Source organism: Solanum pennellii, chromosome 12 (genome assembly GCF_001406875.1).
Source record: "Solanum pennellii chromosome 12, SPENNV200".
Lineage (NCBI taxonomy): Eukaryota > Viridiplantae > Streptophyta > Magnoliopsida > Solanales > Solanaceae > Solanum > Solanum pennellii.
In genome coordinates this window covers 83018333-83038370 of record NC_028648.1, presented here as the reverse complement: position 1 = coordinate 83038370, position 20038 = coordinate 83018333, and the positions used below count along the sequence as shown (strand labels likewise).

The following is a 20038-nucleotide window of genomic DNA, read 5'->3' as shown; positions in this document are numbered from 1 at the left end:
TTTGAAGATCAAACATGTCCCATAGTAGGTAAACCCCTCATTTTTGCCGATTTTCGTGTCTTATAATCAATGGATTTTTGGTGATCCGGAATTTCTACATCTTTTTTGCCTAATTTTTTTGTAGTCATCCTTTAAGACATTACCGATTGATCGAATTGACTCATTTTCAAGGTCAAACGAGCTCCGAAGTAGGTGAGACTCATTTAATCGATTTTCGTATAATATAGTCCATGGATTTTCGTTGATCAAGAATTCCAATGTAACTTTTAGCCAAATTTTTCGTGTGCATTTTTTAAGATGTTACTTATGTAGCTAGTTGACCTTGACAACCCAAACAATCCATTTTGAAGGTCAAATGAGCCCTGGAGCAGGTAAACCCCCATTTTATCGATTTACGTGTGCTATAATCCACGATCTTTTTTATGATATAGAATTCTAACTTCTTTTTTGACCAATTATTTTCTAGACGTTTGTTAGACGTTATCTATTGAACCAGTTGGCCTTGACAGCCAAAACGGCCTATTTTGAAGGTCAAACGATCTTCGAAGCAAGTAAACCCCATATTTTATCGATTTTCATGTGCTATATAGTCTATGGATTTTTGGTGATCCAAAATTCCGACGTCTCTCTTGCCCAAATTTTTTGTGGACGTCCGTTAAGACGTTAGCTATGGAGCTTGTTGGTCCTGATGGCTAATACGACCTATTTTTAAGGTCAAACAAGACCCAAAGCATGTAAACTTCATTTTGTTGCTTTCATGTAATACAATCTATGGATTTTTGGTGATCCAGAATTCTGGCGTATTTTTTGCTCAAATTTTTTGTGGACATCCATTAAGACTTTATCTATGGAGTCAGTTGGCCTTGAAATCCAAAACAACTTTGTTTGTAAAACGAGTCCCAGAGCAGGTAAATCCTTCATTTTACCTTTTTTTTTCATGTGCTATTGTCCACGATTTTTTTTGGTGATTCAGATTTTTAAAGTCTGTTTTGCCCATTTTTTGTGGATGTCCATTAAGACGTTAACTATGGAACCAGTTGGCCTAACAACCAAACTAACCCGTTTTGAAGGTCAAACGAGCCCCGAAGTAGGTAAACCCCCCTCTCCATTTTGTCGATTTTTCTGTGCTAGTCCATGAATTTTTGGTGATCCAATATTCTGACATCTTCTTTGCTCAAATTTTTTGTGGACGTCGCTTAAGACGTTAATAGATCCGATTGGACTTGATGCCCAAAACGATCCATTTTCAAGGTCAAACGAGCCCCAAAGCAAGTAAACCTATTTTGTCGATTTTTGTGTAATATAGTCCATGAATTTTCCGTGGTCCAAAATTTTGACGTCTTTTTTTGCCTAGATTTTTTTGTGAACGTCCGTTAAGACTTTATCTATTGACCTAGTGGGCCCTGACGACCAAAATGACCCATTTTTGAAAAGGTCAAATGAGTTCGGAGCAAGTAAATATCTCATTTTGTCAATTTTTATTTGCTATAGTCCACGAACATTTTTAGTTATCTAGAATTTCGATGTCTTTTTTGTCTTTTTTTTACTAGACGTTCGCTAAGACGTTACAGTTGACCTTGAGGGCCAAAACGATCCATTTTGAAAGCCAAACGAGTCCCTAACGACCAAAACAATCTAATTTGAAGGTCAAATGAGCGCAGAGCAGGTAAACTCCTAATTTTGCCGATTTTCAAGTGTTAGTCCACGATCTTTTTTGCTGATCCAAAATTTTGACGTCTTTCTTTCCCAATTCTTTTGTGTACGTCCATTAAGGCAATTGCTATGTAGCCCATTGGCTCTGACGGTGAAAATGACCCATTTTGAAAGTTAAACGAGCCCCAGAGCAGGTAAACCCCCAATTTTGCCGATTTTCATGTGTTATAGTCCATGAATTTAGTGATCTAGAATTTTGATGACTTTTTTGCCCAAATTTTTCATTGAAGTCCGTTAAGCCGTTAACTATGGATTCAGTTGTCCGTGACGGTCAAAACAACCCATTTTCAAGGTCAACGAGTCCGCAAGCAGGTAAACCCCATTTTGGCAATTTTTATGCACAGTCCATGGATTTTTGGTGATCCAGAATTCTGACATGTTTTTTCTCAAATTATTCGTCAACGTCCGTTAATACGTTATCTATGGAGCCCGTTGGCCCTGACACCCAAAACGACCCATTTTGAAGGGCAAACGAGCCTAAAAAAGGTAAATCTCTCATTTTATTGTATTTCGTGTGCTATAATCCACAATCTTTTTTGGTGATCTAGAATTCTGAAGTCTCTTTTTCCTAAATTTTTTGTGGACGTCCATTAAGACGTTAGCTATGGAGCTAGTTGGCCTAACGGCCCAAAAGACCCATCTTGAAGGTCAAACGAGCTCAAGAGCAGGTAAATTTTACTTTGGTCTGGAGTGTCAAACATTAAAATTTTCAAGTTAAATGAGGCCTGGAACAGGAAAACTATTTTTTCTATTTTTCGTGCGATATATTTCATGAATTTCGGTGATATATGATCTGTTATCTTTTTGGATGAATTCTTTTGTGCGCATCTGTGATGAACTATAAAATGGTGTGTGTAGGTCCGAATGGGTAAACTTCCACATTTTGAAGTTCAAATGATGCCTAGAGCAGAAAATATTGATTTTTTTATTTTTTCGTGTTTTAGTCCATGAACTTTGGGTGATATGTGATCCCGACGGTTTCTTGGCCGATTTCTTTGCCGGCGTTCGAGACAACCTTATTAATGGTGTGCATTTGTCTGGGGGAAAAACATCGATATTTCAAGATCAAACGAGGCCCATAACAGAAAATATCAATTTTTTATTTTTCGTGTGGTATAGTCCATGAATTTGGTTGATATGTGATTTTGATAGTTTTTGGCCAATTTTTTTGAGCGTGTTTGTCACAACCTATTTAATTACGTATGTTGGTTCGGGGAAAGAACATAGAAAATTTCAATTTAAACAAGGCCTGAAATGAGAATTACTGTTTTTCCATTTTTCTTGTGCACAGTTCATGAAGTTTTGGTAATATGTGATTTCGACGTTTTTTTGGTCAAAATTTTTGTCGGCATCCGCGACGATGTTTTTATTAGTGCACGTTGGTTTGAAGGGGAAAACGTCAGCATTTTCAACTTCAAACGAGGATCGAAATGGGAAATACTAATTTTTCCATCTTTTGTGTGCTATACTCCATGAATTTGTGGTGATATATGATGCCGATGATTTTTAGGTCCAATATTTTTGTGGGCATCCGTGACAACTTAATTTAATGACATAAGTTGGTCTTGAAGGGAGAATGTTAGAATTTTCAAGTTCAAACCAGTAATGGAACGAGAAATATCGATTTTTCCTTTTTTTCGTGATAGTCCATCGATTTTAGGTGATATGTGATCCCGATGATTTTTTGGTCGTGGGCGTTTGTGACGACCTTATTAATGATGTGCATTGGTCTAGAGGGGTTAACACTTGAAATTTCAAGTGCAATTACTGATTTTTTAATTTTTCATGTGGTATAATCTATGGATTTTTGGTGATATGACTATTTTTTTGTCAAACTTTTTTATGGGTGTCCATTACCTACGATTATAGTTGCCACAAATGTAAAATGTAATTTTTGGGGTACCTTTATAATAATTAGAGGAGGTTATAGTTTCCATTTATTCTTTTTTTAGCGGCTAATTTATATGATTTAGTGGCGGTTTTAGTTTCCATTCATCCTTTTTTTAGCGGCTAATAATATATGATTTAGTGGACAACTAATAGTAATTTTAGCGACCAGATTCATGACTTTTAGCAGCCGTTCAGTCGCCACTAATGGTGACATATAGCGACCAGATTCCTCACTTTTCGCGACCAGATTCCTCACTTTTCGCGACCAGATTCATCACTTTTAACGACCAGATTCATATCTTTTAGCGACCAGCTTCATGAGTTTTAGCGACCAGATTCATGACTTTTAGCGACCAGATTCATATTTTTTAACGACCAGATTCATATCTTTTAGCGACCAGATTCATGACTTTTAGCGACTACATTCATCACTTTTAGCGACCAGATTCACATCTTTTAGCGACCAGATTTATATCTTTTAGCGACCATATTCATGTCTTTTAGCGACCAGCTTCATAACTTTTAACGACCAGATTCAATCACTTTTAACGACCAGATTCATCACTTTAGCGACTACATTTATTACTTTTGGCGACCAGATTCATAACTTTTAACGACCAGTTTCATGATTTTAGCGACCAGTGTTCATATCTTTTAGCGACCAGTGTTATTGCTTTTAGGGACCAGTTCATACTTATAGCGACAAGATACACATCTTCTAGCGACAAGAGTTATTGCTTGTCGCGACCAGATTCATCCCTTTTAGCGACCAGTTTCATGACTTTTAGCAATTAGATACATAACTTTTAGCGACCACTTTCTTACCTTTTAACGACCAGTTTCATACCTTTTAGCGACCATATTCATCACTTTTAGCGACCAGATTCATAACTTTTAGCGACCAGTTTCATGACTTAGCCGGTAGTTTTAGTCGCCACTTAGTTACATTTAGCGACCAGATCCATGACTTCTAGTGATCAGATTCATAACATTTAGCGGTGGTTTTAGCCGCCACTAATAGTTACATTTAGCAACCAGTTTCATATCTTTTCGCAACCAGAAACAGAACTTTTAGCAACCAGATTTATTAGTGGTGGTTTTTGTCGTCACTAATAGTCAGCCTCCGAAGTACCATACTCATGATGCTTACTTTGGCTTGGAAGTACAAAGGTTTCCTATAGTGATCAAGCCAATTACAATACCATTTGATATTTTGACAAAGAAGCATGATTAGTGAGACAACATAAAGAATTGTTTATGATACAACTATACGTGCATTTGCTATGCTACATTGTAAAGAATGTTTCCTATCTTTCGTTTAATGCTTACATCATCAGAAATTGCAGCATTATTACTAAAAAGCTGTAAAATGCAACTTGTACATTTGGTACAACATAGACATTCGATGTTCCGGATCTGGACACAATGACATATCCTCTAGTGCATATCCTTGTCCTCACTGCCAATACCTGCACAACAATAGGTCAGTCTATAACCACATAAAGCTCTCTTTGGGATAACAGTTTTAAGGAAACACATAATAATCTGGCTATCCCAACTGAACAGAGGTTTGTATTCTGTAGACAAATGCATTTATCTTCTCCTCATTAGCTCTCAATCTATCAATGATACTTGTCATGATGCTTTGCACAAACGGTTAAGAAGCTTAGCATGATACTTGAAGGTTCTAGCAAGGAATATAAAATGCAATGGAGTATATAGTTGGCAATCCTGTCTCTCGAGGTTACTTGTTGAGATAGTTAATTTAGTGAATCAAGCTTTGTAGGAAAGATAGTTGAGAGTGTAAATGAAAGCAAGCATGGCAAGAAGGGCACCGAGGCACGAATTTACCTAAATATGCTTTTTAGTTTGATACAACTATTGGACAATGCCATTTCTGTATAGATGTTGGTTCAGGAAAGCCACTGAAGGGACATGTTAAGATGACTGATAATTAGAATGTCACCAGAGACTAGATAGTAGGTTTTTGTCTATGAGAAAGATCCATTGTGGAATCACCAGGAAATGAGTTTGGAGGTTAAGAAATTAGCTGGGCTGTGTTTGATTGTCTTCTGACTCCACAATTCAAAATGCAGCTTGAAATAGTACAGAAGAGGTAAGCACACATTAACTGATCACTCTACATCTAAAGTTCTGAGAAAATGATTTAAAAATGTTCTGAGCAGTTGATGCCTTTTTTTCCCGAAGTATATCTTCCCGCATTCAGTAGTTAACATAGGCAGAGCTGCAAAGTACACAGAAGTGAGAAATTTGATATATGTATCTGGAGTTTGATCACCATAAGCATGTCTTAAGAGTTCGTGATCAAACTTGGACACAAGATCAAAAAAATTGATGAAAAGGTACCAAGGAGATACGAATGCCACTTCACGTCCCGCCCCACCCTTTTCTCATATGGTCCTTTTCAGGGAAGAGGTTGGGAAGCCAGGCAGTAACTTTAGAATTCAACTTCATATGATTAGTTATTTTTTAAACACAGAAGAACCACAGTGAAATCAATCATTTTCTAGCTTCAAGTATATTCCCGTAAATGCTCACGGCCAGCTTTCAGTGAATTAATTACTATAATTTCTTTCACTAACATCACATGGACACCTCTCTTATTGAGGACCACTTCAAAATAAAAAAATATTTTTTCCAGGAATTTCCACTACACTAATTAAACAGGAAAGGAAGCAGAACTCAAACAAAGAGATCATACATGTAATAATTTCAAAATTTTGAATTTTGCTTACCCGATTACTCAAGAAAGTTACAGAATTCCCAATCTTCTTTTGACAGGTCAAGGTACTGAACACAGCCATCTTCAAACATGATCTGTTAGGAGATGGGGAGGTTAAAACAGAAATCATCAGCCAAATCTAACCAAGTCCATTATACAACAACAACAAAAAATACAGCTTCCTTACAAAGTGTTTTTTGGTGATGGCATCAAACCGTTTTACAATTCCAAAGGACCTGGGGAACACAGAGTATATAGAAGTCCTTAGCAATGGGATCTGAAAGAAGTAAAACTTGAACAAGCAAAAAAAAAAAAAAAAAGAAACCCAAAGAATAATGGCCAACTGAAGAAAGGGTTTCCTGTGAGAAACTTCATTAAGTCTTAGCTACTCCACCCGTATCAATTTGTTTGACTTTTTTTTTTTAACTCTTTAGTTCTAAGTATCCACATGACATGTTTAAAACCACAAGAATAAAAGACATTTTGGTACAAATTACATACCTTTAGTTCAAGACCACAAGATTCAAAAGTCATTTTTTTATTTTCTTAAACTCCATTTCAAGTCAAAACCAAACAAAGTGATCTCATCCCATAACCATAAAGAAGGACCTCTCTTCAGGATCAGTTCCGTCTCTCTTGAAAAGGACGCCAGACACTTTTTCTTTTGGACATGGGATTTTCCAGATGGATCAAAAAAGACTTTTGGAGTAAGAAAGAGAAACTATTTTGCCTAATAAAATTAAATTTGGACCTAACTCAACCCAAAAACTAAACCAAAAGAGGCAAGGATCGTCAAAAATCTTTATAGGAAACAACAATACACTCCCTCAACCAATTGGGACATACTAACACTCCCTCTACGTCCAGGCAAGACATTTAGAACATGAAATAACATAACTTAGAGGCTCACAATTGGATAGTTTCAGCAATAGGACGAATCTTACTTTAATACCATGTTAAAAAATGAAATTTGACCTAACTCAACCTCAAAAGTTAATTCAAGAAGTGAGAATTGTCTAAAATAAGAAGACAACGACCCACTTTCATCATCAATGTGGAACACTCTGAATGCCCCTATAAATCAAATTTGCAGAAGTATCACATACCTTGTTTTAGAGGAGCGAATTATTCTTATAACTTGACCAATGCAACTACGAGGTCGCCTTATTTTTATGTCAGAATCATAACCTGAGCTTCCTGAATAAGGAGGATACAAGTTAAATAGAAGATAAACTAAAGTCACCAGTGCAAAAGTCAAGAAAGTTGCAAACAAGAGTAGCCTACCTATTCGTGGAACTCCAGTTTGATATACCTGGTGAAAAGATTAAATAATGTTATCATGTTCATTATTGAAAAGCAAAATGTTCAAGATTCGAACACATAGTGATGGAAATATAAACCACTATGTTTTGTATTACATGTATTTAAGGGGTTTATTACTTTCATTTAAAATTTCCTATTTAGGGAACATAGCAGATGCAACTCCTTTGATCCTTATGACATACTGCAAATAATGGCAGAAAAGCAGAGAGACTAATAAAAAGGAAAGAACAAGTAGCTATGTTATTTCCCTTAACTATGTTCTCATTTCTTTTAATCAATTTTAGATACGAGATGACTAGTTAATTAGGAGCTTTTTTATTACACTGTAACTAAGAATAAGCACTAAAGTTGCCCAAATCATATCTCCTGACTGGTGAAGCTATAGATCGTGGTTCCTCAGGAATCCAGGTCTACACCTTTATCATCTAAGTTTGTAAAACTGAGACACATATCTACAATCTTAACTCAGTAATGGAAAATCTGAGTCTATGAGGATACCAGACACTGCCAAACAAAATTAGACTCTGCCGATCATCCAACTCAGAACACACTTTATGTGCTATCCTGCAGCCCTTGCCCTTCTACCAAAAAAAAACCACCCAAACCCCACCCAACAGACACGCGCATTTACCCTCATGATCCAAGCTATTCCTCTCCCTTGAGACGAGGGTCTACCAGAAATAGCCTCTCTATCTGCCAAGGTCTGGGGTAAGGTCTGCGTACACTCTACCTCCCCCAGAGCCCACTCGTGGGACTATATTGGGCGTGTTGTTGATGATGATCCAAACTATTCCTCTTAGTATAAGTATTTATGACATTTCAATTCAGAATAAATCTTGTCATATGCATAGGAAGATTAATCTTCATGGTCTCATTATTAGGCATCAGAATAGGGTTCTTCTACGGGTCTGTCCAACTGGTTAGAAAAATCAAGGACACTACTTTTTCTTAGATTGTAATTTAGGGGAGCTTCTTGTCTACCTTCGAACTAAACACAGGAACTGAAGAAAGATAAATGAGTGAATAGAAGTACAATAGCCACCTCCTTTATCAATTGAATCACAGGAAACCAGTAAAAATGAGTTCTCATACACGGAAATATGCATCTAGTCAAGAAACTTCCAAGCCAATAATAACTATTATTGGTAAAAATTCCAAAGCAAATTACTGAAGCTCATCAAGAATCACACAAATGTTTCCAAATCTCTCAAGACTCAAGTTATAGATATTGTAAGAGATACATACATGACGTGTAGATAGAAGTGCTTTCAATTTGGGAGAGGTGGCAGCCACCTGACATGCCACTATCTTTAATGCGGTATCTGAAGCAGGGAGTTTTGGTTTGTTAGGTTTAACGCCCAGCTTTCTCCTACATCTTACAGCACCACAGTGGCAATCTTGATCTGCACCAAACTGAACAAACCTGCTACACTTGTTAGATTCAAATGCAATGTACATTCCAAGAAGGTTTATTTAATCTCTCAGAAGAATAACACACTGCACACCTTACAGGTGGAAAAAAATTAAGTAAAATTAAAGAGCAGCTTCATACTGGTAATCATAGGTCAGATGCTCGCCCCTTTTAATGTCTCGTGTTGCAAATATGCCAATTCTTGTTTCACCATCAATCATCCTAAAAGAAAAAGCCGGACATGGAAATGAAATGTAATATAAAGTTGAATCTCTGGGAATGGAGGTTGAGAATATAGAAGTACGATTAATTATTTAGCTATTTCTTTACCATTTCTGCATCTCAGTATTTGGACAACAACTATGATTAATGTATCGGGATTTGTTGCCCTTGTAAGTGGCATCAATCACCATATCCCGATTGATTTCACACAAGTAGAAGTTTGTTTCTCCACTATGCTTCATTTTCCAAAGCCTCTCTTCACATGTTTTGTCATCAATAACTGCAGTGGTAAGCATATTTCCTTGCTAAATGAAGTTCAGAATGCACAAAACATAAATTATTCCTCAAAATATAATCAAAAAGTGAAATAACTCACCTTCTCCAACATACTCTATAACAAAGTCTCCTCGTTTGATATCTTCATCTGCCACAATTCCAGAGCCACATTTTTCAGTCTGCATGTTACATGTCAACAAACTTGACCAACCATGTATATAATGACCAAAAGTTTGAGGAAGAATATGATACAACTAATTTCAAAAGAAAGCAAAGAAATAAAGGTGATAATGTAACCTCTTCTAATTTCTTTCAAAATACATGAGAGACACAAAATGACACAATAAACAGATTAAACAATCACTCCCCTCTGGACGTCCTTTTTCTTAATGTAACAACTCTAAGACTGCTCTACAGATATTCTCTACAAATAATCAGACATCAGGTTCATCTATGCAGTGTTTAACATTGATTTTTTCACTCCTGCTCAGGGTGTAAAAGTTAATGAGACCAAGTTAGAATGGTATTCATTGTTTAGGTCAAAAACAGATGTAGGATGAGTGTCACTATCTAGATGACAAGGAAAGTCATAATTCTCTAGGTAACTAATTTTAGGCAGTATTTTCCTGGTAATAAAATTGGCAGTAGACAAACTTAAGCAGAAGTAAACCAAAATGAAGGAATAAGGGAATTGCAACCGTCACATGGATAATTCAGCAACCCTTAAAGAAATAAACCACAAACAAGAACATTGATAGAACTTCCTTCATTTTCTCTTGTTTTTCATGAAAGTAATTGATTTCATTGATGGCATCCAGTAGATGCAGAAAATGAAGAGTACAAAGTGCTAGAAAATTGGTGAAACTTCTATTCATTCTATCTTTAAGAATAGCTAGACAACACTTTGATGAAAATTGAAATGGGGAACTCAAGAGCTTCTTTACTTGGTGAAACAACTGCCAAGAAAGGAATAGAAAGAGACTATTCACTAGGATGAAAATTTATCCAAGTCCAAAATACTTTTTTTTTTAACTTGGTAACTTTGTATTATACACAAAACAACAAATGGGTTGTATTGAAACCTTAAATACAAGTGTACTCAAATTTTCTCTGCTCTATGATCAAATTGAGTCTAGAACATCAATAATAAGAGATAGTGTCATTTGAGTACAACTGATTACACCAAAAAACTAAAAAAGTAGTAGTTAAGTTTAACTTTCTGCACATTGTTCAGTATGCTCTCAACACATGTTGAATTCCTCTCTTTCCAGATAACCCACCATATAGCACTAGGGATAATTCTCCATCTACTTCTGTCTTTTGCAGGGACCCCCTCTTCCTCCCAGCTCATTAAGGCCCCAGTCACTTTCCTAGGCATGATCCAGAAAATGCCTTTTGAGGCTGATAAAATCCTCCATAATTGTTGGGTGTACTTGCAAGTCTAGAATACTTTTGTTACAGTTAATTGCAATTTTGGTATTTGTCGGTTCGTCCGATCTCAAATCAAAACTACGTATTTTTTCCCAGATTCGAAAAGCTCCGAATGTGTGTTAAATAAAGACCTCCTCCTAACGGTATTGTTTCAGGGAAGAAAAAGTGCAAGTCTTGTTATTGCACTTCATCTTCTTCATTCGTATGGTTTATGCATTTCTTGTCCTAGGTTTTCATGTTCTGTTCATAATGTTCTAAACTTTCTGAATACATGTGAAATTGACATTCTTATTCAAAACTTAAAACTAGAATCATGCATTAGATATGTGTGGTAATATACTTCAATATTAATCAATACTAAATAATTGTAAACACATTATTTTCCGGTTATAAATCAAACAATTTTGATACTAAACAAAACATATACTAACACCAGTCATTTAGACATTAAAAGATACATCATTGTAAAAAAAGATATTCAAAGAAACATTTCGCAATGAGTATGGATTTCCTCCCAAAGTTATAACCATTTTACCTTATTCCATTCTATTTGCCAGCTATAGAAATTCTCAGCCAGTGTCAAATTTACAAATATATATTGAGTCTGACACACTATAATCAACAATAACCCACATCGGACAATTATCATATGTGTTGGTAGTAATCACATAAAAAAGTATAATTCAATTGAGAAATACAAGGAAGTGAAAGTCTATGCTATGGCAAAATCACAGCTCAAGGTCAATGGTCAACTTTCTAGTCCAACAAAGGTTCTTCTTTTGAGAAAGATAAATATCAAAGGTTCCAAAGAAGTTCAAAACAATTTTATTTGGGTAATTTAAGTAAAATTTATTGAAGCGAGTACCAATGAGGTACTGCAAAATAGAACAATTCAGAATTACAAAAGTCACCACAAGGCATCACAAACTGTCATCTCAATGAGAAGTAGTTAAAAACAATCAAGCAGTTAAAATGCATCCATCAGGTGATATTTGTTCAACTATCTGAGCTCGAAGTTCTTAAAGTGTCTACCTTCACTAATTTCATCTTCTTCACAGGACGTTGATGGAATGGCTTATTCAGACAAGAACTCCCACATTTACAACCCGAGGAGCAGCTAGACAACATTATGCTGTAAAATTTACGAAAAGTCAAACAAATTACACACTTCTCTAAAGCTGTATCAAATTTCCCAAATAAAATGCTGAAATAAAATCTTTAAGCTGATTCCTTTTATCAAGCAAATATATATAACACGTCTAAAAGAACTGCCAAAGAGATCTAGAACAATATAAGATTAACCAAAAAATAAATAAAACATAACGATCTAAAATGTAAGAAAATGAATGCCTAGACTAGTCACATGTAGGGGTGTGCATCGGTCGGTTCGGTTTATCAATTTTCAGTTTGTGAACAGGCTAAACCGGTAATCAAACCAATAAGATATTTATTGTCGATTTTCAGTAAATCCGTGTTTGGTGTTTAGCGGTTAAATTTTCGATTTAACTGATAAGAAATTGTTCATAGATACATTTTTTCATGCCAAAACATAACATATGATCATATATACATGATGTTCATAAAATAGAAATAGTAGCAAGACTAGAAGTAACACAAATTAAAACACTATCCAAAACGAAAAGAGTTTCAATGGGACAGGGCACAAATCTAAGAAACTCGAAAGAAGAATTTTGGTCTAGAGATGTGTCACATCTCCTACCAATATACAAGGTTAGTTGAATCGCCTAATACAAGAGGAACTCTTTGTGTATGAATGAAGATACTTCGAAAGTTGCTTTAGATTATAAGTTTGAATCTCGATTACTACACTTCCATTTATCTTTTTTAAAATTTTCTAGTTAGAGTTCCTACTCCATCTAGTTAAAGCATTAGAAGACTTGTAGTAGTATGATTGTCAACTCATTCATGGCTTTTTGATCCTTTTGACAATTAGTACTTTTGTATGGTTTGGAATTTTATATTTCTAGTACAACATGCATCTCAAGTCAGTGCATGTGTGAACCTAGAGGGGAAAGAAAACTAAGGTTTAATTGTTATTTACGAGTTCAAGTCTTATGCATTAATAATACGTAATTTGTTAAGTAATTACAAGTAAAGTTTTATGACAAATATTAAGTAATAACGTGATAATACAACATGTTATAATAAGCTAAACTACACTGCAAAAAGATTTTGTATGTTAAGTGTATATAACTTCAATCCTTCTTTATACACGCATAAGTCTAGCTAGTTGCATGGAAAAGAACATTCCACATAATAAATACTAAAGTTCTTCTTCCTAATTGTAGACCCCAATGTCCATTAATTTGACTTATAATAACAAATCAAATTAATGAAGAAGATATATTAGTGGCTGAGATCAATAGACAAACATATAAATGAAGTAGTTGTGAAAGTTGAAATTTTCGGTAATAACATAGCAAGTATAATTTCATAAGTAGAATCTGAGAAAAATCGTGTATGCAAATCTTATTCTTATCTTGAGAGGTAGAAATATTATTTTCGATAGGAACAAAATTATTTTTATTATATATACAAAGTGAAATTTAATTTATGTATATGAAGAATATATTGAAACAAACCTTTCTCTTTTCGTTATATTTATTTTTACACATTTTAAATTGATTAAGAGTATTTAAAGGTCATGAACCACTAAAGCATTAGAATATGTCAAATGCATGTGTTTGAAATTATGAATACAAAAAGCTAGGGTGTTTATAGTTTTTATATATAGTCTTGATTATGTTTTTATTTGGGTTAGATACAATGCACCAACCTATCCGGCTAGGAAATGAGACAATGCTCAACTATCTAATCACCTTCTACCCTAATTAACGACCTCCACAACTCTAAGATCATGTCCTCGGAAAGATAGAGTTGAACCATGTCTTGTTTAATCACCTCTCCCAAATACGTCTTTGGCCTACCTCTACCTCTCCTAAAACCCACTCTGGCCAACCTTTCACACCTCCTCACTGGGCCTCTGTGCACTTCCTCTTCGAATGCCCAAACCTTCTCAGTCTCACTTCCCTCATCTTATCCACAAAACCTAAACCTTTTATGTTGCCTCCTCTAGGTCTGCAGCTAGAAATTACACCATGGAGATAATGAACGACTAGAAGACTAACACAAGAATATAAGCAAAAAATGTCACTGGGATTTATATTAAAAGTATAAACGCCTAAGAACCTAAAACATGCTATAGATAATATATTCACACAGACTTTAACGGTAAAGGGAATGCACGTAACCGCAGGAAGCTATCAGCTAAAGAACCATCCAGAATAATTAATGTATAGAGCTGATATTTCCACAAATGTATGTAACACTTCTCCAGTTTACTGACAGCCAACGGAACTTAATCAAAATCATCCTCACCCACAGAGACAATCCTTGCCACACACAACAGAAGTTTCTGCCGTTGAGCTGCAGGAACAAAATATACCATCATCTTCCAGACGTCGCTTTACCTTCTTAGTGAGGTATATATCTTCAAGTAGTTAATACCAACAGAAGAGGAAAAGAGGATACAAAGAAAGATCACAAAGATAAAGGACTATGAAGGTCAGACAGAAAACCTTAATGAAAAAGGAAATGAGATGAAGCACAAAGATCTTATCCAAGATATGCAGAAGTGAACAGTGTACGTGTAAGATGTAAACTATCACAATATGAAAGAACATCTAATAGATAGGTGAAGAATATCATAGGTAACAAATATCAAGACCATCAAATGAAAGGATACTGCGCTTAATAAAGGTATAGGGCATTGACTGCCATTTATTTAACCAATCTGGAAGTTCAAAGTCAACAGGATCACCAATCTCCTTCATTAGTTTGCTGAATACGTGCCCAATCCCACCATGAATAGCAGTCTGGCCACGGAAAGAAAAAGGCATATTAACAAGATAATATATTTTTTTGCATTCTAAAGTAATCTCTTCCCAATCAATTGATTGAGACGATCGGAATCAGCAATGGCATTCCCAACTTTTTATATATGTCAATAAGTAAAAGAAGCTCAAGAACTAAATCATAGAGAACCATTTTTTCTTAAATACAATCCAACATCCAAAAAAACAAAAGGAATGGGCTTTCTAATTACATTAAGTGGATCTTTCTAGCTACAATATATTATCAAAATAATTACAAATATAATAATCAAATAAAAACTACTACAAAATTTAACTCAAAAAATGTTCCAACAAACACTGTCGGCACTACGGGCAAAAAAATTTCACAATCAGCATAAGGACATGGCCCAAGGCACGTGCCACATAACCAAATGGAAAGAAATTGCCCCATGTTTTTTGCATCCACTAGGATTTCAACCCAAGATCTCATGGTTTTTCAACCACTTCATTAACCACTAAGCGACACACACCCTTGGGTGCATCTCAGGCCAACATAAAATGCAAGGATCTTTCACTAAACTAAATAGGACAAAGGAAAATGGAACCATCACATAGGACTGGAAGTGTGTAGTGGATGGATTGAAATCAAGGATTACATATCCACTATGTTCGCCTATATTAGCTAGTCATGCAAATAACATAAAAGAGTATCTCAATTTCCTATATATTTAAATTGAACAGGATTAAAAATCATCAAACTCTCTTCTTCACATTTTGCAAACATGAAGGACGAATGTGGAGACAAAAGTAAATGCCTAAATCAGACAAACCAGCCATCAGAATAAGAAATTCTATGTTCTAAAAGCTACTGAATCACCAACTTGAAAAAGTTTCAGACTTCTTGAATTGGAGTAGAACTACAAGGAAAATATATTGCAATGGAACCCCTAATTATTAACCGGAAAAAAAGGAATCCCTAATTAGCTTCGGAGGAAAGTTTTGTTTCCTCGATTGTCCAGGAATGCTCGTATTTGACTCTTTCTGGTCTTCAACACTCGGATGCCCAATTCTATTATTTAAGTGGACATCACCATGTCCAAGGGAGTGGGCATTTTATGATTTAAAGCTGTGAGAAATGCATTTTGACAAATTGGAGTTCCAATCGAAACCTGCAAACACCACCCACCCCTAACCCATGGAAAGTAGAAAAAGCGAACTCGTCCCCACCGCGGTAATGAAGAAACTAATGCTTCCAAAATAAATATTCCCACTTTTATCCTCGATAGGAACTGAACTCAGACTTGAATTCAAGCCACTGGCTAGCTGCTAGCTAGTCTTTTGGCTTTACTGGAGTCGCTACAGCAGCTGTCAATTTACTATTGATTTTGCAGTATATCAAAACGTCCCGACTTTACCAAATGCCTCGCACCAAATCTTCTCCTTTAGAGGTCTAGTTATGTTGCTTCATTGATTAAAAAAATACCAAGAGGGAGCAGAAATTATTGAGATTCAAATATGTAGAACAAAAAATGTAACTTGTATAGCACACAATATAATTATTATAAGTATATAGCACAGCATATGATATCACTCGACATAATATCTCTGTAATTTAAATTGATATAGACAACATGCAGACAAAGAGTATAAACCAGAAAAAGTTAGTATCTGAACCTTCATAGCAGGCATCACCTTGACTGGCACTGGCTATAACACTGATTGACTATAACCTAATAATGGTAAAACAAGGAATCAATTGATGTGCAGAGAAGCTGATATACGAAGTAGAAAATTGCAGACTAAGATTTACAAAATACCACATCAATCAGTATAAAATTGCAGACTAAAAGGAAGTTCATGAAAATAAAATGCATAAATTAAGGACCTCAGCAGTTTTATTTATGCCATTGCTGGGACAATGAAGTTTCTGATAATGCAACCACAAAATTACACTTCCTTTCACATGCTACTCTCATTTAATGGATAATCTTAAGACAAGTATAGAATTTCGACTCTTCAGTTTTCTCCACCATACGTTATCCACCACTTCATCTATATTCATAGTATTTCTTGAGTGTACCTGAAAAGCTGATCTGAGCTAATGACCATTTAGCCTGTTATTGCTCATCCCAGTTAAATTTCAACCTTGACCTAGGCAGTTCAAGAAAACAAGAACAAGTAACTTTTCAAATTGCAGAAACTAATAACGGTTGCTCCAGTACCAAACTGTATTGAAGGCAATTAAAGGGAGAAGCAAGCAGGCCCTTCTTATTAAGATGGTCAATTCAGAGTTTATACTTACTATATGGAAGGAAAGGAATGCTATGATTTTTGAAGGGAAGGTGAAACAATGTAAAGAAATAGCAAAAGAGATAGCTTGAATATGTATGTCCAAGCTTCTGACGCCATGAGGAGAAAGCTGATAAATTGCAGCTTTTGAAGCAGCAATTAGGATGAACTCTGATGTCTCAAGCAGTAGCTGTTTTCTTATTGCGTATTATTGGATAGCTCTTTTCCCTTGTTTTCTTTGGTGTTCAAAGAGTTTCCTTTCAGATTAGTAGACTGAGTTATAGACTTGCTGGTTCGTAAATACTTGCTTGGTAATTAATACAATCCAGTTACCAAAAAAAGGATATGTTCTTAGCGCATGTTTACGTCAAAGTGGGCGATGATAGAAAAAAATATTTTTAAAAGGAAGATGTGTTAAGGACATAGACCCCTCAAAGATCAGTTCCCCGCCTATTCAGCATAGTAAATAATCACAATGCTGTCGTAGAAGATTACTGGTTTAAGTCAACGATGGAGTATTTCCCTTAGAAAAAGGTGCAATGATTAGGGGAGTGGGTGAAGTAATTGGAAATGGAGGAAATGAGAAGCAATGTGTAGATAACAGATAGCTTCTACGGTCAACATTTACAACCAGATAGAATAGTAGGGAAGGAACGTAAATGCAGTTGGTGCACTAAGCTACCACAATACTCACGTTCCAAGGAAGGGATGGATCATAAGGGTATATTGTATGTAGCCTAACCTTGCATTGCTGCAAGAGGCTATTTCCACGGCTCGAACCTACGTTGCATCTCTGAAAGAGACTATTTTCACGCCTCAAACCCATCTGGTCACATGGAAGCAAATTTACACATTACGCCAAGGCTCTCCTTCAATATAGACCATAAGTATGGCCAGTGACAGTTCAAGACAAGGGAATTCGAGAAATAAAAGCGTAGTGTTTGGAATTAACTTGGAACCTCAAGGTGAATTTTGATCCCCTAACCACTAAGCTAACCTCTAGTCTTGTATTCAGGGTATTCAAAATCTATATATATACACTAAAACCTAAATAAGCAAAAAGTAAAAGGAAGATCCAAAAATCTGAACATCTATTCAACTACCGCTCATAAAAAAAAATCAATTTTTCATTATCTGATGCAGAATAAAGAACCTTTTAAGCCAAACATGAAGAACAAAGCAATTAACAGCAGAATTGTATAATCTAAACAAACAATTCAACCATAATTAACAGCAGAATTCACCATTTCAATACTATTATTTTTAGCAAAGAGAATTCACACAAAGAATGAAAAAAACTAAGTAAATTTCGGATGAAGTAACCAAAACTGAAAACAATTTTCATCCAAAACCCTAGTGAAACAACGCACTCGGACAAAGCAATTAGAGTAACTGTTTGGTTAATTCATGAAAATGAAGCAATGAAAAGAATGAAAATGAAAGGAGAAGCCCAAATAAGAAATCAGAAAGACAGAGAGAAGAGGTAAACCGGTTCCCGGCGGGAAGTCTGCGGCGGCGACGCTCGTCGGAGGAGAGTTGAATATGAGAGTGAGAAACAGGGAGCAACGCGGGAGGTTACAATATATCGTTGGATATTTAATTTACAAAATTACCCCTACGTTTTGGCGCAGACAGTTGAGCAGTTTTGATAATTAACAAACTTGCATATTCTACCGACGTAATTTAATTTGTATATAGACATTAATGGAGATACATATATAAATAGATTTTAACTATTATACTTATTATTCTAAATTAAAGCTTCAATATACAAATTTATAATAATCAATTAAAATTATATATCTCATAATTTTTGTGAGAGAAAAATTTACGAGAACAATTCTGTTATTACTAGTAATTTATTATTTTTATTTATATAATAATAGTCACGTAATAATCTTAACTAAAAACTTCAAATATCATTCATGAAAATATATAATTTTTTTTTAAAAAAATAAGATTAAATTGTAATTCAATAAGATTGAGGATTAATTGTTCTTCTTCATTTTGGGGTGGGCCTTGTGAGTGGAGTGGGCTTGTCATGGAGGGCGTATGGGCTTCAAATAGAGTCCTATGTAAGTTTTTGGGAAACTTACATAAATGTGCTATAATAATAAAATATTTATCATTTATAGCAACAATATTTTTTTTCACTTGATCGCTTTTAATTCGTTTATAATACAATTTTAATACATATTACAAAGAACAATTTATTATTCACATATAATACAAGTTTAAAAGTATCGCTAAAATCTGTAATTATTTTTTAAAATGTATTAATTTATGTAATTTTTCCTAAGTTTTTTGCTTGAAAATCAATCAATTCGTCGACTATCATGGGCTTTATGACGCCATATGGCCCATATGTATGTTAGTCACAAATATTATCGATCTCAAACCATCCGAATAATCCATAAACATATATAATAATAAAAATAATATCAATCCATAAAAAAGTGTCTATATAACATGAAGTTATAGCAATCAGTAAGAAGTGTTTTTTCTTTCTTTAGGTTTAGGACAATTTTTACGTGGGTAAATTTTAAGCTTTAGATTTTGGATTCTTTCAACAATATAATGTAAGTTAATTTTCTAATTTTCACATTTAGAATAAGAATAAAAATGGTAACATTAATTGATTATATTATTATTTACTATAATAATAGATATTTTGAAGCAATTATTTTCATAAATCGTAACCGCGAAACCTTAAAAAAAACATTAGGAAGTAGTATTAGTTATGCATAACATATTTGATTAATCAAAGTTTGTTACTCCTATTGATATCAAATCACTTTGAGTTCAATTTCTTTGTAAAACAATCAAGTAATTCATTATTTTAACAACACATGTACTTAAAATACA

The 20038-nt window shown here is 34.8% G+C and overlaps 1 protein-coding gene across 3 annotated transcripts; it reads right to left on the bottom strand.

The window, feature by feature from the left end:
- Nucleotides 1–4796: 4796 nt before the first annotated feature.
- LOC107005557 (histone-lysine N-methyltransferase ASHH3-like) lies at nt 4797–18756 on the bottom strand. 3 transcript variants are annotated; one of them, XM_015204183.2, is made up of 15 exons: nt 18663–18751; nt 16965–17035; nt 16559–16614; nt 14776–14905; nt 14409–14520; nt 12042–12141; nt 9679–9757; nt 9411–9582; nt 9222–9302; nt 8915–9092; nt 7631–7658; nt 7453–7543; nt 6534–6582; nt 6360–6441; nt 4797–5072 (listed from the first exon to the last, which is right to left on the bottom strand). In XM_015204183.2, the coding sequence occupies exons 3-14, from the start codon at nt 16571–16573 to the stop codon at nt 6364–6366; spliced, it is 1113 nt and encodes a 370-aa protein (XP_015059669.1). In that variant the 5' UTR covers nt 16574–16614; nt 16965–17035; nt 18663–18751; the 3' UTR covers nt 4797–5072; nt 6360–6363. The 3 variants fall into 3 exon arrangements, with proteins under 3 accessions (XP_015059669.1, XP_015059670.1, XP_015059671.1); XM_015204184.2 differs by lacking the exon at nt 18663–18751 and adding an exon at nt 17916–17939; XM_015204185.2 differs by lacking the exon at nt 16965–17035 and having other exon boundaries at nt 18663–18756.
- Nucleotides 18757–20038: the final 1282 nt, after the last annotated feature.